The 23,712-nt window shown below is 33.9% G+C and overlaps 3 protein-coding genes across 10 annotated transcripts; 1 reads left to right on the top strand and 2 right to left on the bottom strand.

The window, feature by feature from the left end:
• The first annotated feature begins 1,106 nt into the window (after positions 1-1,106).
• Positions 1,107-6,754, top strand: LOC148205366 (3-hydroxyisobutyryl-CoA hydrolase-like protein 3, mitochondrial). Of its 3 annotated transcripts, XM_088103078.1 has the most exons (11): positions 1,107-1,327; positions 1,736-1,837; positions 2,028-2,072; positions 2,311-2,363; positions 4,164-4,298; positions 4,389-4,485; positions 4,725-4,854; positions 5,095-5,273; positions 5,383-5,510; positions 5,600-5,701; positions 6,367-6,754. In XM_088103078.1, exons 1-11 carry the CDS (start codon positions 1,135-1,137, stop codon positions 6,466-6,468), a joined length of 1,266 nt encoding a protein of 421 aa, XP_087959204.1. In that variant the 5' UTR covers positions 1,107-1,134; the 3' UTR covers positions 6,469-6,754. The 3 variants fall into 3 exon arrangements, with proteins under 3 accessions (XP_087959204.1, XP_087959202.1, XP_087959203.1); XM_088103076.1 differs by lacking the exon at positions 2,311-2,363 and having other exon boundaries at positions 1,108-1,327; positions 2,028-2,092; XM_088103077.1 differs by lacking the exon at positions 2,028-2,072 and having other exon boundaries at positions 1,110-1,327.
• A 1,014-nt stretch (positions 6,755-7,768) lies between these two features.
• LOC148205365 (uncharacterized) lies at positions 7,769-11,945 on the bottom strand. 3 transcript variants are annotated; one of them, XM_088103069.1, is made up of 9 exons: positions 11,452-11,945; positions 11,108-11,281; positions 10,463-10,862; positions 10,085-10,344; positions 9,928-9,996; positions 9,485-9,541; positions 9,082-9,134; positions 8,918-8,996; positions 7,769-8,833 (listed from the first exon to the last, which is right to left on the bottom strand). In XM_088103069.1, exons 1-9 carry the CDS (start codon positions 11,490-11,492, stop codon positions 7,900-7,902), a joined length of 2,067 nt encoding a protein of 688 aa, XP_087959195.1. In that variant the 5' UTR covers positions 11,493-11,945; the 3' UTR covers positions 7,769-7,899. The 3 variants fall into 3 exon arrangements, with proteins under 3 accessions (XP_087959195.1, XP_087959197.1, XP_087959196.1); XM_088103071.1 differs by having other exon boundaries at positions 10,463-10,802; XM_088103070.1 differs by having other exon boundaries at positions 8,918-8,993; positions 11,452-11,943.
• Positions 11,946-12,507: 562 nt separating this feature from the next.
• LOC124830010 (carbon catabolite repressor protein 4 homolog 3-like) lies at positions 12,508-22,288 on the bottom strand. 4 transcript variants are annotated; one of them, XM_088103073.1, is made up of 12 exons: positions 21,834-22,288; positions 17,862-17,927; positions 17,555-17,607; positions 17,381-17,462; positions 15,419-15,505; positions 14,861-14,953; positions 14,733-14,765; positions 14,492-14,604; positions 13,652-13,760; positions 13,463-13,548; positions 13,277-13,361; positions 12,508-12,805 (listed from the first exon to the last, which is right to left on the bottom strand). In XM_088103073.1, the coding sequence occupies exons 1-12, from the start codon at positions 22,197-22,199 to the stop codon at positions 12,659-12,661; spliced, it is 1,320 nt and encodes a 439-aa protein (XP_087959199.1). In that variant the 5' UTR covers positions 22,200-22,288; the 3' UTR covers positions 12,508-12,658. The 4 variants fall into 4 exon arrangements, with proteins under 4 accessions (XP_087959199.1, XP_087959201.1, XP_087959198.1 ...); XM_088103075.1 differs by having other exon boundaries at positions 12,508-12,759; XM_088103072.1 differs by having other exon boundaries at positions 12,508-12,808; positions 21,834-22,287.
• Positions 22,289-23,712: the final 1,424 nt, after the last annotated feature.

Genomic DNA, 23,712 nt, shown 5'->3' with positions numbered 1-23,712 from the left:
AGAATAAACCGTGTAGATTAGAGCATTTATAAACATATAATTTAGATGTTTAAAGGATGTGAATTAAAGCGTTTATCAATTAAACAAATTTGATGAGAACGTTTAAGGATTTTAAATGTTTATAGATCATAGTATTTGTAGAACCAGTCGGTGGAAATTCCAATACCACCCTACACTGTAAACCAACCATCGGATGTTTCTTTCTTAACCCCATTTTCTCTTTCCGCAACCCCATAAAAAGGTAATTCCCAGAAAATAGGTATATTGTAAAGTATTTCCAAATTTAAAATTGTCTTTCATTTTTGGACTTTTTTTAACAGTCTAAGATAACTACTCCGGAAGATGATTCCGAAACCCATAATAATCATTCAAAATATAAATATTTTGAAGGGTATTTCTGGATTAAAAATATGAGATGCAGAAAGAAAAAAAAGGAGGTGCTCGTAGAAGCAACCCTGACCCTCTCATGGCAATCCTAACCCTCTTTTATTACATTGGAAATAATAGATTCTAGCGGGCCTTTTCTTCCTGACTCTCCATTATTATTAAATGCACTTCACTAAGAGGAAAAGATTAAAAATATCCTACCCATTGCACCATGCAACGCTGTCGTTTCCCTCATCATCCACATTTCCACTGCAGAAAAAGAAGAAAAAAATATTTTGAAAAGTTCATTCTAAAACATATTATATATGTTTCAGAAATACGAAGAAAAAAAAAATCATAACATTTTAAATAGAAAAAGTCAAAATGTTTAAGAAAAGATAAAACAAATTTCATACGAAATTGATAAATCTAAAATATAATTAAGGTATTTTTCATAACACTCAATTTCAAAATTTTACTTTCATTTTATTGATAATGTAAATGTAAAAAAAAAAAAACATTAAGAAAGATGAATAATAAAACGCGAAAAGAAGGAAAAAGACTGAACACCCGAAATAATGTAACATGGGGCATGGTTTGCAGTTTTTTGACTAATTTAACCCTGGAGAGAAGCGAGCGAAGAGTTGGGTGAGGGAGGAAATAGAAGAAAATTGAGGGGTAAAAGAGTGAGAAGGTAAAAAAAGAAATGTGTAACAAGCAGGTGGTAATAGAGGCGTATTGGTTTTCAGAGGTATATCAGAGAGAAGAATGGTAGTGGGTGGTGTCAGAGTTCACCGTTTTCTCAGTTCACTTTCTCTTTCTCGCTCTCGACCTTCAATCGCTGTCTCTACGCGACTATTTTCCGCTATGGCTGAAGAATTCGTGAAGGGAGCTGTTCATCCAAACGGCGTCGCTGTCATCACCCTCGATCGCTCCAAAGCACTCAACGCCATGAACCTAGGTTTTTTATCTTCTATTTTGTCCTCTTCGTTTCCCTAATTATGCGTCCTTTTAAGTTGAGAATTTTGTTCGGAGATTCGCTTCTGAAATCTGGACTGTTTAGTTGAGCTCGCTTTTATAGCAATACGCAATTATAGTGGAGCTCATCGATTAGTTGAAAATTAGTTATGTGATTAGTGTCATAAGGCCTTCGAAGATTGGGAGAGTGCGAAATTTGGGTTATTTGTATTGAATTTTTTGAGCGAATGACGATTCTGGGTATTGACTGTGCGACATAGAATGAGAAAAACTAGGTCTGGATCTGTTTATCTTTTGGTTTAAATCATTGGCCATTTTCAGTTGATTAATTATGAGGGCTTATTTTTTATTCATTTTTTAAAATTTTGATTTGCAACGTTTTGTGGTGCAGATATGGATGTAAAGTATAAAAGTTATCTTGATCAATGGGAATCGGACCCAAGGGTCAAATGTGTACTGGTTGATAGCACCTCGCCTCGTGCCTTTTGTGCCGGTATGATTGAGTCATCGGAGAAAATACACAATTCATTGATTTTTAATGCGATTCTTCATTGATGAATTTTTGTAGCTTAAATAAATAGATTAAAAAACGAGCTTCTTTTGCAGATATTCTTTTTTCAATTTGAGTCTTTTTGGTTGAGTGCTAGTAAGGTTTTGAGAGTCACCATTGGTGGTCAATGCAGGTATGGATATTAAAGGGGTTGTTGCTGAAATACAAAAGGACAAAAACACTCCTTTAGTGCCGAAGGTCTCATATTATTTGTTTTAATCTCAAATATGTAAATATACATTCCTATCCAGTTTCAGCTGTGATGTACTTCCTTGGATATATTGTTTGCATCTTTGTCAACATCATCTTTTCTCAATGCTATCCTAGTGGTTTATAGTTTGTTTTTCATCAAACAAAATTTTCTCTGTTCTCAATAACTTTCTTACTCGGTAACCGAGATCTTAGTTTATCCGCAGGTGGTGATGTGAAGCAGATAACAATCAAAAACAATCTATCAGATATGATTGAGGTCTAGTTGTGTTCTTTGTAATAATTATACATGCCTTCAGATTCATACCCTTTCTCTTTATTGAAACCATGTCAGTGCAAAATATATACCTATCCTATTGGAATATTTTGCACTTATTGACTAATAATGTCTATATTTCCACTATACCCTAGAGAAAGTATTTCCTACACTGTAATTTATTATATGTCATTATTCATGGCTAACTAGCTTTAATAGCTTCAACTTATAAGATAACTGGTAATGTCCAGTTCTTGAAGGATTTTTATGACCAATTAAGGAGGCTTTTGGAAGAGTTGGTTTGAGGTCACAAATGTAGTTTATAACCTTGTATGCTTTTTGAAAGCTTATTTCGATTAGCTTCATGGAGAAGTTCATCAAATAAGCTCTTTTTCTAATAACTTTAACCTAGCTTATTTGCTAAGAGCTTATGGAGTTAGTTTTTAATTAAGTTGTTCACCCAAATACATCCTAAATCAAAAATAAAATGTGCCATCTTAGTCTGTGATTGAAGAAGCTATCTATGCGACTTATTTTTTTCTATTTTTTTTGGGTAAGGCCACAATATATCCTCACTCCTGAAGGTGTGCAACCAATGCCTGTCCAGGTGTTGGTAGTATGTGTGTGGCTGTGGCCAGAATGTGCTTCCAGTTCAGGCCTATCAGTGCCCCTTCTGTCATTACAGGATTACCCTTTTGACAGTCTTTCTTTCCCTTGACACTGAACTTCCTTTGGGTGTTTTACTTTACGAGACTGCTAGAACTGCATTTGTTAAGTCTTACTAATTGCCGTCAACCAAGCAATGTAATCAAACTCAAGAATCTAAATAAATTCATGGAAGCTTCATAAACTTGTTTGAGACTCAACTCCTAAGAGTTTACCTACTGTTGGAGATCAGCGCATATCAATCAGAATCTGTTGGAGATCAGCATATATCAATCAGAATCGTCCCATTTTGATTTGTACAGCCCATAACAGGAAGGATTTAATTTAAATAAGACAGGTTTATTTCCTTATTTAGGTACAGCATTTATAGAGAGAATTATTTTCTTGATTTTAACAGATAGATTAGTGTCCAGGTTTATTCCCTTGTATTCTATTTATACCTGTTTTGTAATTTTCCCAAATCAGAAAATATACATCATATTTTCCACACCTAATATGAAATAATTTTAGAAAAGAATAATCATAACATTTTTGAAAAGATAAAATTCCAATTTCACAATTAAACAAAATGAAGTTAGAAAGTATGATAGAACAACATAAATTATACAAAAATGACCAATTTAAAAGTTAATGTGATGAATTCATCACACTCTGAAGTTGAGTGTCAAGACCACAAAATTTGCGATGATATCAAATTCGTAATTTCTCAATTCCAATTCTTAAGCCCTCAATTCCCAACTAATGCTGCAACTTTTGAGCCTAAAACAGTAAAGGAGGAGGCAAATGTGCTTGAAATGAAATGAGGTTCTGAAAAGAACCAAATAAGGGAAATAGTGGACCAAATGGTGCTTTTTTGGGGACTTTTTGGGGCCTGTTTCTGTACATAAATCAGACTTGCTAAATCAGCCTTGGAATCATTATTTTGTCCAATTTTTTAAAATCCTTGCCGAGTTCATCCAAGTTTGGCCTTGTCCAGGCTTCCTTGCAAGCTATTGCATATTCAGACCCTAATTCTAAACAATTTAACTTTGGTGTTTGATAACAATGCCATGACAATTATGCATTTTGCTGTATGTTGCATATTTGTATGACCTGTTAATCTACTACCTAATCGTAATTTCATCTTATATATTTTAGGTCTTCACTGCTGAGTATTCTCTGATATGCAAAATTTCTGATTATCGGAAGCCTTATATAAGCTTCATGGATGGTATAACAATGGGTTTTGGAATTGGTTTATCTGGTCATGGCCGCTATCGCATCATAACAGAGGTATGCTCACCTGGAGATAGTTGCCTAGTTTAATCATGAATTGTCATTATAGATCCTGCAAATGACTTTTCTTCTACTTTCTCATTACAGAGAACCATTCTTGCCATGCCAGAAAATGGAATTGGTTTGTTCCCGGATGTAGGTTTTGCTTATATAGCAGCTCAAAGTCCAGGGGAAGGATCTGTTGGTAAATATATTTTTTAAAATTAATACAACATTTTAAGTTCTTTATTGCTTTTGCAAGACTAGCTAATGTGTGGATTTGAGGTTGTTAAAGCACTGATGGTTCTCTTTCATGTTTTTTTGGTGCACGATCCTGGTGTAATCTGCATAATGAATACATGTTTGCTACACCAGTGAAGCATTCAAATATACTCTCAAGTTTCCGCTAAAATGATTTTTATTTGAAAATTTTACTAATTTCAGGCGCTTATCTTGGATTGACTGGGAAGAGGATTTCAACTCCTTCAGATGCAATATTTGTTGGTCTTGGAACACATTACGTACCATCTGGAAAATTAGGTTCATTCAAGGATGCCCTTTTGGCGACAAACTTGTATGTTACCTCTATCCTTTGACCAGCTATTAAGGCTCTATTTAAGAATATTGCCCCCATTGACTTGAGGATACACTGCTAGTTTTTCTCGTGGTTTTCTTAAATGTTTGTTGAAATAATCTTCCATTTCTATTGGCTTTGTCACGAAGTATATTATATGTAATTGCAACAATTGCATATTAACGAGCCTTCAAATCTTAAAGATATAAGGATCTTGCACAAAACTTATTGGTTATATAGTTCCCAGGATCCACATCAGGACATCAAAGTACTTTTAGCAAGATTTGAGGCCAACCCAGAGTCTGAATCACAGTTGAAATTGCTGTTACCTCAGATAGTGTCTTCATTTGGAGGAAATAAATCAGTCACTGAAATCATTAAGGAGCTAAAGAACCACCAGTCAAGCACCGACCCTAATGGTATGCTGGTTGACATGAAATGTCCCGATACTCACTGTTTTGTATATTAAAATACTGAATTACAGTTAATTGTCAGACTAGTTGTAATGTTGTATTTTGCTATTTCTAGTCGTGGAGTGGGCTAGTGAAGCTCTTGAAGGCATCAGAAAAGGTGCTCCCTTTTCCCTTTCCTTGACCAATAAGTACTTCTCTGCAGTTGCCTCTGCAGTGGGTAAGAATCACATGGAACTATCCACGGTAAGCACTCTTTTTTAAGGGCGAGGGTGGTTGATTTCCTTGTCTTCAAACTAATTTATGCGTATTCCATTTGCATTGGGAACTTCCAGCTTAATGGCGTAATGAAAACCGAGTATCGTATTGCCTTGAGGTCTTCACTGCGACATGATTTTTCAGAAGGTGTCCGAGCAGTGCTGGTGGACAAGGATCAGGTTCTCTATTTTTCTTATGTTTTGTATATTTTAATCTAGGAGACAAACTCCAATTATAGGTGTATTCTAAACCAGAAAATATAGTGTTATTACTTAAGATATTATCTGTGAAACAAAATCATGCCAAAATTATGCTTGTTCTTGGTGTTTGTATTGATGCTTTCATTCTTCCAAAGCTCGTAAAACACTTAATAATCAATTTGAAAATACGTATCTCTGTTTGATTATTTTTCAATAGTTATGTGTAAAAAAACTAAATGCATAAAATACCTACTTGGATACTTGTATTTTTATTGGTTGTTTTCGTTTTCCTTACCATTCAAGGGCTCTTCCGCTCTCATATCAAAGTACTACCACCGTTGCGCACCATCATCATTTCATTGTCTCTGCCAGCATGCTCTATTTCAAAACTATATGAAAAAAATTATCGAACATTTTGATAATTTTCCTCCGTGAGATAATTGTGTGAAATAATTTTGAAAAAGAACAATAAAATCAAATAGGCCCCATATATGTCATTTCTATGGGGGTATAAATCTACGGTTCTAACTTTTAAGTATTCAGAAATAATATCTGGTCCTTGTCTGTGCCCATATATTTTCTTCAATATATGGTCTATGTTGTTTCCAACTCCGGTGATATATTCAATAATGTTTTTCACGCAGAACCCAAAATGGAAACCATCAAGCCTGGAGGAAGTTGATCCGAAAGAAGTGGAAGCCGTCTTTCAGCCATTAGGACCAGAGGTTGGGGAGTTGAAAGTGTAAGTTTAGAAAGAAAGTGTACTCTTCTCATTTCTCAAATGCATTAAAGAAATGTTGGCCCTGCATAAAATAAACAGATCCTGTTTCATTCCAGTCCTGACCTAGCGTGACATTTATTGTTCACCATATGATAACATGAGATCCATGTTTTTGAAAGTCAAAGGACGATGTACCTATCATACCCATTTAGAAGAAACGAAGGCTCTGCTTTCCTTAATCGACATCTCTGAATGTACTAATTGAATTACACAATTTATCTTATATTGAGTATTTTCTATGATCTTTTCAATTTTATTTTTCAAATTAAATTTAATCAGTCATAATTCATCTATGTATTAGTGTAAGGATATACAGTCATTTTTAACGCACTTTTATTTAAATAGGATATACAGTCATTTTTAATGCACTTTTATTTAAATCCCTGGAAGTATTATAATATATAGAAATATATCTAAAAGTGATGTATAGAACTTTGTTTGTTCATTTAGTCTTTGAATTAGAATGTTAGATATTGTTAAAATGGTGACAAAAATTAAATTTAAAGAATAAAATTATTGTAAGTAGTTAAATCTAGGAACTAAAATGGAAGAATGTTTACTTAAGTGCAACGTTGACTTGAATGACGATTCTAATAGTAGGTCTAAAAGGGTTTTACCCTTAAATTTTAACAATTTCAAGAATCTAAATTGCAGTTAATTAGTTTTATTTTAGAACTAAAGTGATTGTTTCGTTAATTGATTTTCTTTTCACGGTTCAGTCATTTAATATTAATTTCAGTATTCTGTGTTATATTAATTGAACTTGATGAGACAAAAATAATTGAAAGTTGATTTTAACCCGCAAAAAATCTTAAAAGATAAAATTCTATTACTATAAAATATCTTTCAATCGAAATTGCTTTCAAAATTTATCGATAAACGAGTTTTTTTCTAAAAAAAAGTTATTTAATGTCACATTCATATATAAATAAATAAATAAATGTAACAGTAAAACTTAAACTTAAGATTAAACAGTTGGTTTGATAAAATTATTTTACCATATGAAGTTTGGTTACAGATGTAATTTGAACTTACATAATATAAAATTTACCTTTAGTTTTCTTTCAAATAATTTAATTAAAAAAATACATTTCAAAGTTATGATAATACCGATGCACATCGGATTAACTACTAACATACAACAACTATCTTTTTTTTCTCTGACGTCACTGTTCCATTCAGTCAGAGAATTGAGACTATTTACAATGTATTCTAACATTGTTTTTTAAGGTCTATTTCTTCCCCAAACATAAACAAAACAGGAATGAAAAAGAGATAAGATTTAATGGAGTAGATGACACAGGTCTGTAACCGGACAGGTATATACAGCTCCATCCGACAGTGTGCGAGACACAGGAAAAACTCATCACTAGGAAATAAATATGATTCACATCTTTTACCCACTTATTGAAGTGTGTCCTTTCCTTCTCGATCTTGGAGCCCTTTGATGTTTCTTTGAATTGGGCTTCACAAGCAGCAAACTTGACATAACATATGACAAAAGCTCTTCACGGTGAGAGAAGGTAAAATCCAAATGAGCATATTCAAATTCATTATATGACACATCCACACCAGCATCCTTCATCAATTTATAGTGTCTCTTTACCATTGAAGATCGTATTACCGTGTCTCTCTGACCAGCAACCAGATCAACAGGAATGTCGATGAGTCCATAATGTTCACCCAAGTCCAAAGGCTCAAGGGAACCATATATTTTCATATTATATGCACTCCCATAATCAAACATTCTAAATCTTCTAGTACGTTTCATCTGTGCAAGATGGAGAGCAACACCAAACGATACTCCTGGCATATCATTCATGTTGTAATGGGGTAATCCTAAAACCCCAACCCAATTTGAGCTGTCCCCGCCAGCAACATAAGCTACTAAAGTTTGAACCAATCCTCCAACTGCAGGTAGGTGTTGCAGGTCCCTAGCTAACTTGTTAACAAGCATACGGAAAAACCTTGTTGGTACATAGAAGGCTGGGAATATACGAGATAAAATAGGGCCCAGGAAAAACAACACATGCTCCACCGCAGAAAAGAGTACGCTTGAGTCATGATGAAAACCAGCAGGTGATAACAAAATCAATCGTGAAAGTCTATGGGGCTTTGATTTTAACCTACGCGTAACAACATACATTAACATAGAAGCTCCTCCCAAACTATGGCAAATTGCACAGAGCTTGTAAAGCTGATCGTCATTACTTTCCTCCTCAATATCAGGCTTACTAAGCCTCAATTCAGCCATTTTTACTTGATGGATTTTCTCAATCAAAGCAGGAATATCCTTCGTCCCATATTCATTGATGGAATACTTCCAGTATCTGCATTACATCAATGTCACAGGAATAAAGAATACGTGTAAGACAACACAAGACAAATGAAACTGTTTTGCTCTGAGCACTTACTCACGGGAGGAGATATTCTTGTTGACATGTTCCCTAGAAACCAGGCCACGAATATTTCCCAGAAATACGTCAAAGCCTGCTAATAAACAAACATCCATGCAATAATTCGTCAAAAACAGATATTATCTTGAGATGCACATACTATTTTGAGTGATGTAACATACCTTGATCATAGGCTGCAAAGGCGGGAGAGCCAACAACACCGTTAGATATCCAACTGAACCAAAAAAGTTTAACTTATTAGACTACCACTATTGTCATAACATCATTCTGGCATCCAAGCAACTGAAACAATAGAAAAAAAATTCACGATTCAGAGGGAGGGAATCTGGTACAGAACAGAGGAGGCAGGGTAAAATCTAAACAGAAAAGCTCTTCAGTCCTATATGTTATGCCAATATCATAACTAATAAAAGGATAGAAGATTCAGTCAACGATACACTAAAATATGATGCAACACAAATTTACCCAACCACTATTCAGGTCTCTACTTTATATTCACATGAGAAGAAATACTCTACAAATTAAACCCAGACTAGTAAAGATTGAGACGGCAACATTACTCACCCCATTGATGAATCAAAGATTCCATGCTGAAGATAAACAACTTTACGTGCATCTCGCCTGTGAAGTTAGATTTCAGACATTAGACTCTACACAAAGCAATAACAATAATCAAGTCTCCCTATTGTCATTTCTTCCAATGTTGTCATAATCATATATAATCTGAAGGATAAAATTGTGTTATAACTTTCAGAACCCTCTACCTTCACATAATAGAGTCCAGATGCCAACAGTGCAATATTTATTTCAGGAATGAGCCACAACTTTAAAAAGAATTATGACTACCAAAAAAAGCCGCAAATCAGATTCAATTCACTCCATACAACAATAGAAAAGAAGCTGAGATAAAAAGATGTCAAATGATCACGGTAAGTTCAAAATCAAAGAGGGTGGATGATTGCACTTACGGACGTCCATACTTTTCCCTAAAAAAATGTCTAACTTACCTAGGAATTCTTTCTAGAAGAAGAACGTATCCATCGGCAGTGATCACACGAATAGCTTCATATGGGTACCTGTGAGAATTAAAAGTACAAGTCATTAATTGGACAAGAAAGATCTTGAAACGAAAAGGATTGGTGCACACAACGGTCTTTACTTTACCCTAGCTCTGTTATAACATCTTGACATGTCCGGGCATCTGTGTTCAGAGACGAACGAAAACTGGTATTCCTTTCTGCAGGTGCTGAAGAAACAGAGGCATCCTCTACAACATCATTATCTGCTAAAATGGGCCTTTCATGAGATGAGAAGAACCTGAATAAAGTTCCAAGAGCTTCTGATGGGGAAAAAAGAACATGTATAGACTTGTGAATAACATCAAAAACAGCCTCTATAAATATCTCCATGGCCAAATGAAGATCCTGATTGAAAAAACAAGAAAAAAAAAACGCAAAAGTTACATACACGAGATTCGTCAGCTAAAACATATAAGGTCAGAAACACAACATAAAGTAATAAGGATAGAAATTTCTGCTCAACCTCTATGACCCCACGTCTCCTATCAGTGGCCCGATGAATAATTTGATCCTTGAGGCTTTGCACTCCATTGGGTGAATGTGGTTGTGAAGGGTGTTGACAACCAGAGATAGATCGTGGTTTTGACACCCTAGAATAAACTAATTGGAAAAGACGAAATGGAAGACCCATCAAGAACTGTAGAGGAATCAATATCCAATCCGTCTGCTGTCTACCGTAATCAGCAAAAGTAGCTCTGGGGACTCTAGAACTTTCAGACAAGGTAGTTTTAGGATATTCTTCATATTCATCGCCGTCTTCTTCTTCTTCTTCTTCTCCTTCTTCTCCAGATAAATATTCTTGGCTTGATACATCAGAATCCAAAGAAAGCTCATGAATAAACTGATTGAAAGAGGACACGCCACTAAAAGAGGCAAGGAAAACAATGTCAAGAACCGTGTACACGATTAAAGACAGGGCACATTATAAAGTCGTGAATGCTCATCCCAAATGTAATCCAATGCAAATTATAAACACAGTTAGTACAAAAGTATGTTCCACATGAAGTAAAAAAAACACTGAACACTTCTATTTCTCATACGGTAGAAATAAGATTTCACAAAGAAATATTTAACAAAACTGTAATGAAAACGAAAACAAAAAATTTACTTTTCCATCCAACGTGGAAAGCGTGGTCCACGAAAAGTTGGCCGGAGCTCCCAACCCTGAATACCTTCAAGTATATTAGCTTTCCCAGGTAGCAGTGCCAACACCAGAGCTGAGACACCGTTGATCAGTCTCACAATAATGTTCAACGACTCATAAGTAAACGTCTTCACCGACCTGCACCAAAATTTAAAGTTGGCCACTCATACAATTAAGTTGACAAAAAAAATCAGATAAAATTTGGCACAGAGAATCCCATTGTTCTAAAGCAACAATTAACATAAAAAGATTTAGATTAAGATGTGTCAAGCATTGGTCACTAAACATAATGAGAGAAAGGTGGTTACTCTTTAGTAACAGCGAGGACGTCGTCAACAAAACGTTGCATTCTGAATGGTTGGTTTGAAATAGAGAATTTGAGAATAATGGCAATGCAGCGAAGCGAAGAAGAAAGAGAAAGCGAAACAGAGAGAAAGAGAGAACCGATTCCATTCGTTTCTTGGGTTGCGAGGGAAACTTTGGAGGAGGTTAAGTCGGTGAGCGCATTAAACCGTCCCTGTCTCAGATTCCACGTGGCGCTTCTGATTGTGACTGAGTGATTCGTCTCCGTCTGTTCTCACCGGTGATCACAGCGTCGACTTTCCTAGGCGTTACACTTCCTTCCATGCAACACATCTTGTCCTTACACATGGCTTAAGGACAGGGCATCATCATCCACAAAAGAATGACAATGCAAAGAGTAATATTATTCACTCAGCTTACCTACTAAATGTTTTAAATATTAAATTATTTAATTTCAATCAATAGTTTGAACTTAATTTATAACTTCATTTCATTTCAACACAGTGCGGAATTAGAATTTTTTATTTTATTTTAATAACTCAAGTTTTGCATTTCACATGTATACATAAAAACAAAAGAATTCAAACAGATAATTTTTATTACATGTTTTTATGGATAAAATAAATCAATAATTATAAAAATATAATTTGATTTTTTAAGTATCATTGTTACTTTATTATGTAAATAATGCAAATATTTATTTTAAAATTAAATATCATTCTTTTGATCAGAATTTCTTCCAACCCACAGGAATAGAGATTCATCTCATTTATGATATATGATTATCATTTGCTTAACAAGTTTTCGCATAGTAGGATTGAACATAGATTGTCTTTACTTGGATTATCCCTATGTGTGAAAAAGTTAAATAAGATACATGTAATTCCAATGGGATTAAATCATGCATTTTTTTATACAAAGTTCTTTAAATTTGATATTTTAAAACTTTAATATTTAATTTTCATATTTTTAAGTTTAATGATTATGTTCACTTTCACCAATAATTCAATTTGTATTAAGATTTTTCGTTGCGCTTATAAACTTCAGGTTCTTATGGTACATAAGAAATTCTTCCAAGAACTTGAAATTCAAACATTATAAATTACAACCTATTTCAACAAATTTGAGCTCAGCTAGGTAAATCATTCAATGTAAACTGTAAGTAAACAAGGAAAGCAAAAACCAGTTTCCCAACAAAAACGCTGAGCTATTTTATGACTGCTGATTGTTAGGCTCTTCAATATCTACTATAGCTGGTGCTGCTGCTCCTACTGCTCCTACTGCCACTTTGTCTGTAGGTTCATTGTTTGTAACTGAGAAAGTAAATTCAGAAACCAAGGCCAAATGATCACTTCCCACCTTCTATTAATCAAGGAAAAGATTGGTCAGATGGTGAAAAATAAGTGCACTGTAGAGTGTAGAAGATGTAGTTTGACAAGATGATCCCACATAAGTACTAAGATCTACTGCACCTATTTCAATTCAAAAGCTCTACAAGATCACTAAATGTTATGAATGAAACCCTTTTTGGACAAATGGTGAGACTCTCCCAATCCGTAGAGAATGACCAATGTGAAAGCATAAAAAAATGTTGAAAAAGACCAAGCCATATCAAATTCAAGTGTGAAGACAACCACCCACAAACAAAAGTTTCAACCTTCCATTCTAATCTTCTGTTTTGTGGGATGCAAGTGGGTGGTCTAAAATACAGATAAATTTCCTCGAGCCTCTAAATTATAGGTCAACCTCTGAGCACCCTTAACATCTTAAACCTTAAATTTACTAACAATGTTTTCCATTATAATCTGGATAAAAGACAAGCACGAATACCTTGCATGGGAGGCCACCTGCCCTCAGGAGATCACTTATTGAAACGGTATCAAGAACTCTTATAGGTACAATACCGTCCGAGTACCTGCATCAACGGCAGTCAATCTTATACTTTAGTAATTGCCATCGATAAGGCCATAACAATCATATTTGTAACAACCAAAATATTTGGCAGGGTTTGATTACCATAAGTAATCTACAGAGCCAAGAAACTTTGAGTGATAGGAAGTTGCCAACGGTTCACCATTGAATCCCCGTGTACTTTTTGAACCCTGAAAAACTTTACAACATTACTATTCTGTTGGCACGGGCAAGGGGGATTAACTGTGGAAATCATATACAGTAAGAATAGGTTGGAAGGGAATAATTAGGTACATTAACTGTGGCATACGAACTTTTCAGCTTCAATGGATGCACAGCCAAATGATGCTGAGAATCTCCGGTGGCTATTTTTATCTCTTCATCTGTCCAACATTTTAACAAGCTGGAAACAGTAGATTGAGAGCATCATACTGAGATACAACAGAATAGCACAAAAAATTTCAAAAAACACGCATTCTTTGCAGTTAGCAGAAGAGAAAATGATAGCACAATTGTATTGTAGGTCAATAATATAAAACTCTACCAAGAGAAAAAAGGTCATAATGTCCAATTTATAGCACACTAAATCTGCCAAAGTGCATGTCTCGTGCAATAGTGTTAAATTCATATTTATGAAAGGTATTATAACACATCAGTAGATATGATCTGAAGAAAATAATAAAAGTGGTGAAAATGCAAAACTATTTCATCTGAAAATTGTATTCAAAGTCAGGCCTATTACACGCATACCCTGTCAGCTCGAGACTGAATAATTCTCTGATTTATAAGTATAAAATATACATGCACACATGCATTGTAGCTTTCCAATTGTAAAACTCTATTACTAGTACTTCTATAAGGCAAAAATACTTACGGAGAAGTTACACGAGGAAGTTGTTCGAAAAGAGAAATAGAAAGTAACAGCTATGCAATTAAAAGGTGTAAATCCTTAAACCACCGAATTTTCTTTCTTTTGAGTCTCCTTAAGCTCAGCCGTCTCCAGCTTTTGAAAAAGTTGAGATGCACAAGTTATTTTAAACTTATGCAAGAAATTTGATTCATTTTACCTTGTTAATTCAATTTATTTTTCTTCTCTATGTGCTTCATTTAAAAATCATCCAGAAGAAAAAGTACCCGTCTAGGGTGACAACTGGACCAACTGTTTCTTTATTCTCCCCTATTACTTGAGCAGGACGACACCGTTTCTGTCCAGATAATTCCTTTTTGTCATACAGCTTGACATTAAGCTGCAATTGCAAACCACACCCAGTTTCAAGTGAATGTCTTCAACAATACTACTTGCTTGTATTCACGGCATGAACAATCTTTTTATCATGCCACTAACAAAAACCAATATAAGGTGAATGTGATATACCTCAGATGATGACAAAAACTTATATATTCCACTCTGTTGAAAAACAATAAAAAAAGAGAATTCAGTTTGTAAAGAATGGAGAACTCAAACTAAATGAAAAATACTGTCTATTTTCTGGAATATGGCACCTGAGGAGTACTATTAAAATCACCAGCTAGCACAACAGGGGTATTACCCCATTTCTCAGAGAGATAATGTGCTCTTGACGAGAGAAAACGAATCTGCAATATTAAATATTTCAATTCCAATCCGCCAGTTTAAGGAAGGCAAATCTGACTTGACTACTGAAAAAATAGGTGAAATACCTAGTCGACTGTATTTCTTACAGATAACATAAGCACTTTTGAATTAGGTATTAGTAGTTATCTCAACTGATCTTCTAATAGTTCTTTACCAGATGAAAAATTGATAAGCTGAGAAGAGAATTCTCAATTGATAAAAAAAGAGGAAGGAACTGTGGGAAGAATACCAAAATTAACACATGCAAACAGTATGTGAGCAATTAATGCTTAAAACCCTATTCAATTGTATCAAGAATTATCTCATATTAAACATACTTCTTGAATATGTTTTTGAATTTAATAAAGAAGATTCGGCATCAATGCTAATTTCCAAAAGATTGCAAGCTATAGTAGGAAAGACATTTAACTAACATTTTCTTTGGAATGGGTGAATTAAACACTTACTTGACCTAATTTAACTTCTCCCTTGTTTGGGTTGTAAAGTACATGGATGTTACCAACTAACAGTCTTCTTGAGTAAGATTCACACATCTGCCTGTACAAGATGAAGTTAAAAATACAAATGACGACATGTAATAGGACAATATTTACAATAATAGCACTAAGACGATAAAAGATATGTACTGCTACTTGTGTCAAACTTACGTAAGATAATGTGCATTACAAAAAGAAAGGGGTTCCCAGAGGATTTGTACTTCATGAAGAGTCAATGTTCAATTGACAATAACCCCTCTCTTCTAATCTTCTTCCCATATTTATATCAAACTGACGAACAAACCAACTTATTAATAGTCTAATAATAGTCTAACTATCTTAACTAACTCCTCCTTCTCCGTATATCCTAACAATACTACCCCTCTCTCCCAAAAATAAACCTTGTCATCCAGGTTGAAATTGTGGAAGCAAGGTCCTCCCAAAAATAAAAACCTAGAAAGAAGTCGTCGGTCACTGTTGTACAGCTCAACAGGCTTATGTTGTCACTCGTCTTTCTTGCCGGAAAACAGATCCTGTCATCACACACCACATTGTCATTGTAGTTCTTCGAGCTTTATGGCATTTCACAAATATCTAGGATGCTGATCTTGCCCTTTTGCCGTGGTTATCCCTTATTTCTTGATTAGTGTCTCCACTTCTTGGATTTTTTCCATCTCAATATTCTGTTCTTTTTTAAGATCTTCAATTTTTTAAAAGGTGTGGCTACCAAAACTATCTCTGAATCTTTTGATTAGAGTTGGAGAAAATGACTCCTAATCTGAATAGGAATTCTCTTAGGACCAAGAATAGAACCAAGAAATTGCCACTCCCACCATGGCCATGAGTTTCAAGTTCAAGGAATCAGAAGAAGAATTCTTGAACCTCAAAGAATTTCTGGACTCTTACAATCCATCCAATGAGAAGACTTCTATCTCTACTAACGCTGGTCCTCCTTTAACATATCCGGTAGGTCTAATTATTAGGAACGAAGAATTGAAATAAAAAAGAAATACTAATTCTTTTGAATATGGGGAAGGAGAAGAACAACCAATAAGAGAGAAAACTTCAAGGTTCCCTTGGGAAAGAAACAGTACTCAATTTATAATGACAACAATTCTCCCTCTCCCCCTGTCATTTTTCCTCTATTTATATCTAATTCATTGACGGACTAACCAATTAATATTCTAACGGTCAAAACCAACTCTTCCTTCTCCTTATATCTCTCAGTATTTACTCACTTTTGTAAAGACGAGTAAGTTTATTATAGGACAGTCTGTCTAATAATTATAATTTAAAAACTATTATTTTATATTAAATCATTATATTTAAATATTAAAATTACTTTTGTTTATGTTACTTAAATTTAAAATTCCCTTTACTTTTCATATTTTAATTTAGAATTTGTTTTTTCAAATTGAGGCAAATTAACTCTATATAGAGTTAATTTAACACAATCTTTCTTCTCGGTTTAGCGGTCCATTTTGTCAGTCCTATGTTCCCATTGTCCTTGGTAATAGTTGGATAGAAATTTTACAGCCATTCAATCGTTTAAAAATCTAAGATATTCTTTCCAAGGAAAAATAATATATATAAGGCACATTTTAGAAGAGATTGACGGTTTTCTTTAAGACATTTTACGACATTAAAGTTCTTTTTTTTATTTGTGTGTGTTTTTTTGTAAGTGAAAAATCATACAAAGAACTTTAAAAGTCATTAACATAGAAGAAAAATTGTAGTATATTGGTAACAGTTTTTTAAAAATTCAGTAAACTCAACTAAATTATTTAATTTTATTGGTATACGTCATTGTATTAAAGTGTCTTAAGTTAGTATAATACATGAACATAGAATAAAGTTTTAAAATAGTAAAAAGGAAGGACCAACTATGGTCATATGATTAAAAGAAAGGAGCCGACATCAAAGAAGGAATACCTCAAAAACTGATAGTTGGGCAACATTATCACGAAGGCCAATGTCCTTAAATTTAATGTTCTCTCCTTCTAGTAACCGGAACCTGACAAACATAATGAAAAAGTAATCAAGTCAATGGATTAGATTCATCAATTTTTGTCTCAGAACCCAATTGGCAATCAATAGATTAATTACTTATCAGTTTTCCAAAACATGGCACATCCGTCAACTGAATCTCCCGTGCGTCTCTACAGAGCCATGCACGCAATTCTTTAGGTTCTCAATAATCACGCACCAATATATGGTGGTGCCACACTACTATGCATAGGATAATGACAAATTTCACAGTTGTATAGAGACTTCAGCATGTTTAATGATGAACGATGCAACTCAAATGAACTAATCTTTATTTTATTTTGAATGAACCAAATTTGATCAAGAAGATATCAGTCAGTCAAAACCAGAGTAGAAATCAGACTTCTGAAAGAAAATGAAAATCTACCTGATAAGATCCAGCATATCCTGCTTTAACCATAATGTCTGAAAGTTCCAAATACTTATCCACCTCCTGACAATACAATTTCGAATGTGGTATAGTTGCAGGAGATAAATACTACGTGTGCGTTTTCAGTGAGGATTCTCTTAATAGTGTCCATGGACCTTCACTTTTAGAAATCAGGTGTAAATGCAAAAAGTGGTGGTTTTTTACAACTACCAATAGTGGCGGATGGCAGCAACTTTGTTTCACGCACATTTTTTCTTCTGTTTTATTTTACTTTGGTTAAATGAACAATCTGATTTCGCTTCTACCCATGCATAATACTTTTGCTTAGGTAATTTTGGGTAAAGTCTAAGCCACACGTGAGGGAATAATATCTGTATTGCATATCGACCATCGGATTAATCCTACGAAATTTACTCCATGCGTGTCTGTAAGAATCACAATCACATCATATATACACATTTCTATACCTATATCAGACTCAGAAGCAGAATGAATGTCTTTGTACACCTAATACAAATAATTACATCTAAACAGTGGGAGTTATATAAACATGAAGTAATACGTGTATAATACCTGTGAAACTGTGAAAATCTGGTTTTGTTTAAAAACATGGATAGAATACTCCAATTAAACAGAATTTGTATACTCGAGAATTGAGATGCCCATAGATTTGAAGAGGAAGGAAAACCAAGCAAGATACTTTATATGAAGAGACATGGGGACCTAGCCATTAACATCATGATTTGTTGGTAGAATCTGACTCAAGCTAATCCAAATGTATGTTGGTAATACAGGGGACCCGCATCGGAATCTTTAGGATATTGCCTACATCTTCACCATGATTTTAGCTCTTTGTTTCTATTGTGGAGATTAATATATATTGTCCTCTTTTTTCTTCTTTCTTTTCTATATTGATGATGGTCCTCATTTCTGTACATTGTTTATTTAACATCTTACCTTCCAATATAAGTTAACTCAGCACCTTTCCCTGGGTAATTCTAACCATTTTATATCTCAACAGTTTATACTCCACACGTCAGTCTGCAATAGTGTATAATAGTTTTCTCACACTTTTGATAGAATCAGATCAAGCTATATCAGTGGATCATGTATTTACTAAATAAGTTAGATTAAATATTTTAAATAGGTATTTATATATCATACAAAAATCATTTGAAGAGAATCAAATTTATTTGCATTATTATTATGTTTTAGAATTATATACTTATTTATTTAAAAGGTTAAATCTGTTAGTCAGAAGTACATGTAAATTCAGACCACTATTGTGAGAACCCTTAAAACCCCAAGTTAGTGGAAGCCAGGTGTCAATGAAAGGGTTCTGATTTTCAGAAAGTAGAAGACAGGTGGCTGCAGGAGAGTGGACCGATCGGTTTGTGCAGGAGGTATATAAGTTGAAATTTTGGAATTCGGTCCCACTTTCTGCATGCACCATTCTTCTCCAAACTGCTGAACCCCATTTTCTCCTCCTTCTCTCTAGATTCCTCCACCTTTTCTCTAAGAATTCTCATATTTTTCTTCTTCCGATCACCAATCAGGCAACGTTTGAACTCTCTCGGCTTCAAGGGCTTTCATTTAAACTGATCAAGTTGTGGTTTTAAGCCGGTGAGTTACTCCTCTTCTTAGAACGTTCGTTTCTGTCGCATGCAAACCCAAATTCTGGTTTCATGGGTTTATCATCTCATTCTAAGCACATTTATGGTCTTTTGTTTGGTTTAGTTTCACAAATCGTGACCCGTAAGATTCTAAGATTTCTGGTGGTGAGCTATTCTGTTCAGATTGTAAACGTTTGGCTACTTTTAGAGGTAAGGGAAACTTATATAATTTGATTATGATTTTCTTGTTTTGAATGGTTGTATGTTCGTTTGATCCATGGATGAATATGAAGTGTTATTTTCAGTGCATGTTTTGTATATATGAGGGTATGAGTTACAAATGATGGGAACTGGATGATATAGGGTTTGCTCTTATGTATGTAGAATTATGTATAATCCTGTGGTTGTTACTGAAAGTCATTATTGACCGTTCGGTTTTCCTTTGAGTATTCGGTCTGTACTGGATTCTTCTTCTGTGGAGAATTTCAGTTAAGCCCGATCGGTTTTCTCTTAGTATACTTGTAGGTAAGTGTTCGGTCTAAGTATAGTTTCTCTTTATGTTTCCTAAACAGTTTAGATAATTTATTCTATAATACTTAAAGTCATAGATGTTATCTTTATCCTTCATTAAAAATAAGTGTTGTGTAATTGTGTGTGTGTGTATATATATATATATATATATATATATATATATATATATATATATATATATATATATATATATATTCCTTCATTTTTATTTAAGTTCAGTAGTGCTCGGTCTTGAATCAAGTACTCGATCTCAGTAGTGTTCGGTTTTGAACCAAGCGCTCGGTTTCAGTAGTGCTCGGTCTCAAACCAAGCGCTCGGTCTTTATAGTGCTTGGTCTTTAACCAAGCACTCGGTAATTTTATTATACCCCATTGTGTACTCTATTTGAACTAAGAGTGTTCGGTCCAAGTCAATAGTATTCGGTTAAATCTTGTAGGGTTCGGTTTAAGTTCTCAGGTTCCAGCAATAGTTATTATGATTTTCGGTTAAGTCTAAATTATATGTAATATTTAGTATTTGGTACATTCTTAGGAGTTCGGTCTAATAAAATATTGTTCTGTAGTAACTGTTGAGTAGCAAGTAAATGTCCAAATACTATCACTAGCGTTAGGCTTATGATGAGTTTTATCTAAAATGGACCGTTTGGTCCTGTACAGGGTATAAGTGGAAGATCGTTCGGTCTTACACTAAGTATTCAGCTGTGTTAGTCTAGAAAGTGTTCAAAACGTTCGGTCTTGTCCCTGGGAAATGTTATTGTTCAGTTTGGTTTCAGAATGGATCTGTTTCTATTGGTTCGGTTGGATTAAATTATGGAAATGAAAGAGTATTCCAGGGAGGAATATCTCATGAGTGGTTATTGAATGGTAGAGTATGAATGTGGTTATGCTTAGCTGGCGGTTATCCTGATATTCTGTGATTACTCATTCTCAAGTAGAGAGGAGTAAGTCATGTGTGAGAATGGCAGGAGGTCCTAGTCCATAAGGTGAACTTGGACGGAATAGACTAACCTTGGGTGGCAGCTGTTGAGGGCATCCCAGCTATTACATCACCCGGGTACAAAAACGTCGTAGCTACACAGAATTCATACAATCCGGACAGTCAGAGTAAAGTGGTCGGTTATTGCATGCTTTGACGTGAAATTTTGATTGGAAGTGCATGATTGGATGTTACATGATTGTATATTGAATTATGTTAGATTTATGTGAAGTATAGGTTTGATTAAATTAATTAAATTACATAAACTTACCCTATTTTTTGTCTTGTCTATTTTTGTGTGAACCATAGGACCGTTTGGTCATTAGAATTGTTTTATTTTGTATAACCGATCGGTATGAGCGTAGTGCTGGGAACCCATCGGTCTAGATTGTGGTTTCGTAAATCTTAAAGTTTGTAGTATTTTGTAAACGTATCCCTTTGCTTTCAGAACTAAACTGTAATATTATTAATATGTGATATCTCCTTTAGAGACTTACTAAAAAAAAGTAGTATTTATCATAAAAAATGTCATGTTCAAGCTTACAAAATTTAACTTGATTTATTTTCATCATTGTCTCTTGGTAAAAAGATAAGGACGTATGAAGCTATAAATGTTTATATTCACGTTTTCATAAATTATAGGTAAAATCATGGCATGATGCATAATTTGAAGGATTTGGACGGCTCACTAAAAACACAACACACATATGTCTGAAAGTTCCAAACACATGACCAAAACGAAACTTCTTAAACTTAAATGAATTAACTGGAAGTACAAGTGCATAGTTTTAGCCTATGAAATAAATCAAACAAAATGAAAAATATTCAAGAAAGGTGAAAAGTTGGTTACTTGTAAGCAGATAATATCAGGGTCCCATCCAAGAAGTTCATCAGAAATAACCCTCTTGCGACGATCCCATTTGATGTAACGAGAAGGAACGTTTACGTATAAATCCGAGTGTTGAGAAGCATTTCTATCCCCCAGTATGTTGTAAGAGGCCACTGTGAATCTTTCCGGAGAATCTAAAGATTCATCAGACGCTTCCACCCAATGACGTTTAATTTCGGGAGGGTGACGGAGGTTTCTTTGGGTATACGACTCTGAATGCCATTGGATTTGTGAAGCGATGGGAGCATTGAATTTGAGGCAGCTGGGTTTGTGTTTAGCGTTGGTGGATGAGAGCACGAGCCAAGACCAAGATGCACAAGAGGCCATTACTCTCTCTCTTCTCTCCCTTTGAAATTGAATGAACGACCAAACGCCCAAGTTTACAATAGCGCCACAATTCGTTATCCCATCTCAATGCATTTCCCTCCCTTTAATCTAACTGTTTATTATTTATTTTTTGTCTTTCTTTCTCTCTTTGACTAAATATATTTTAAAAAGTCTGTTTAATGCAGTGAAATGGTGTAAAAAAACTGTTTTATTCTGTTAACAATTTTCTTCACATTTAACATGAATTTTTATCCAAAATTTATTATACTTTCGATCTTTAGAAATTAAACATTTTTACATAAATTCTTCCAAAAAATGTTAAATTAATTTGAGTTCTCATGTAAATTAAAGTCTATTTGTATTGGCCTCAATTTTCTTAAAAGAAATTAAATGAGTGAAATCTTATCAAAATTAAACACAGCATCAACTACTTCTTTTTAAAAGTTTAGGATATGATGTTCTTCACATAACACGTATGTGGGAAAGATGCATTGGTAGGTGCAATTTTCTATTCTATTCCTTCACAACCACACCATAGCAACTTAGTTTTTTCTCTTTTCCCCCACAAAATTAGGTTTTTGTTTATTAAAACAACTAAATTATTATTTTATAACAATAATATTAAAAAAATATGATCAATTAAAAATAAAATCAATTTATAATATATAAATAGATATAAATATTATCTAATTTTATAAAATTCAATTAGATTTAAATTCTATTTATTAACCATCATTGATTTTATAAGATTTATACCTATTTATAAGGATTAAATAGTCAATCTACACTCATCCGTTTGCTACCCTTAGTTGCATGAGTTGTACAAAATTGAACTAAAAAATTTGCATAGGAAAACAAATTGACCTTCCAAGGTCAAAATTGTAAATGAAAAAGTGAATGAATAGTAAAACCTTGGAATGTACATAAACAGAGAATTTGGCGCTAAAATAAAGTAGTCTCATCCGAGTTGTTGACTTCCTAGTGAAATTCTTTTGAGCTAACTTCACTATCATCTCAAACATTCAACACAAAAATTTGCAATGTTAAAGTCTACTACTTTTTTTTAAGAGGTTTAGGATATGATGATCTTTACATAACACTATGTGGAGATGTATTGATAGGTGAATTTTTCTATTCTATTCCTTCACAACCACACCATAGCAACTTAACTTTGTTCCTTTTCCCTACAAAACTAGGTTTTTGTTTATTAAAACACCTAAATTATTATTTTACAATAATGATATTAAGAAAGTATGATCAATTAAAAATAAAATCAATTTATAATATATAAATATATATAAATATTATCCAATTTTATAAAATTCAATTAGATTTAAAGTTTATTTATTGGCCTGATATCATAATTGATTTTATAAAATTTATATTTATTTATAAGGATTAAATAGTCAATCCCACATTCATCAGTTGCTAACCTTAGTTGCATGAGTTGTACAAATAACATTTCTCTTTTCAAGTACCATGGATTATCTAGCAGACTTCCCATATCAACAAC

Source organism: Vigna umbellata, chromosome 1, assembly GCF_029865625.1.
Source record: "Vigna umbellata cultivar VRB3 chromosome 1, Vumbellata_1.0, whole genome shotgun sequence".
Taxonomy (NCBI): Eukaryota; Viridiplantae; Streptophyta; class Magnoliopsida; order Fabales; family Fabaceae; genus Vigna; species Vigna umbellata.
Note: the sequence above shows the minus strand (reverse complement) of the source record. Positions and strands in the feature narration are given on the sequence as shown.

What these genes read in the sequence shown, in the direction of transcription:
- LOC148205366 (XM_088103078.1), top strand. Translation starts at nt 1,135, where the DNA reads ATGGTAGTGGGTGGTGTCAGAGTTCACCGTTTTCTCAGTTCACTTTCT. An exon ending in ATCTATCAGATATGATTGAG is followed by an intron (nt 2,364 to 4,163) that starts GTCTAGTTGTGT and finishes TATATATTTTAG; the next exon opens with GTCTTCACTGCTGAGTATTC. An exon ending in ATCACATGGAACTATCCACG is followed by an intron (nt 5,511 to 5,599) that starts GTAAGCACTCTT and finishes GGGAACTTCCAG; the next exon opens with CTTAATGGCGTAATGAAAAC.
- LOC148205365 (XM_088103069.1), bottom strand. Translation starts at nt 11,492, where the DNA reads ATGCAACGTTTTGTTGACGACGTCCTCGCTGTTACTAAAGA. An exon ending in ATCTTTGATTCATCAATGGG is followed by an intron (nt 9,135 to 9,484) that starts GTGAGTAATGTT and finishes TTTTTGGTTCAG; the next exon opens with TTGGATATCTAACGGTGTTG. An exon ending in AAGAATATCTCCTCCCGTGA is followed by an intron (nt 8,834 to 8,917) that starts GTAAGTGCTCAG and finishes GATGTAATGCAG; the next exon opens with ATACTGGAAGTATTCCATCA.
- LOC124830010 (XM_088103072.1), bottom strand. Translation starts at nt 22,199, where the DNA reads ATGGCCTCTTGTGCATCTTGGTCTTGGCTCGTGCTCTCATCCACCAAC. An exon ending in ATGTTTTGGAAAACTGATAA is followed by an intron (nt 17,463 to 17,554) that starts GTAATTAATCTA and finishes TATGTTTGTCAG; the next exon opens with GTTCCGGTTACTAGAAGGAG. An exon ending in GTTCGTATGCCACAGTTAAT is followed by an intron (nt 13,549 to 13,651) that starts GTACCTAATTAT and finishes AAAGTTTTTCAG; the next exon opens with GGTTCAAAAAGTACACGGGG.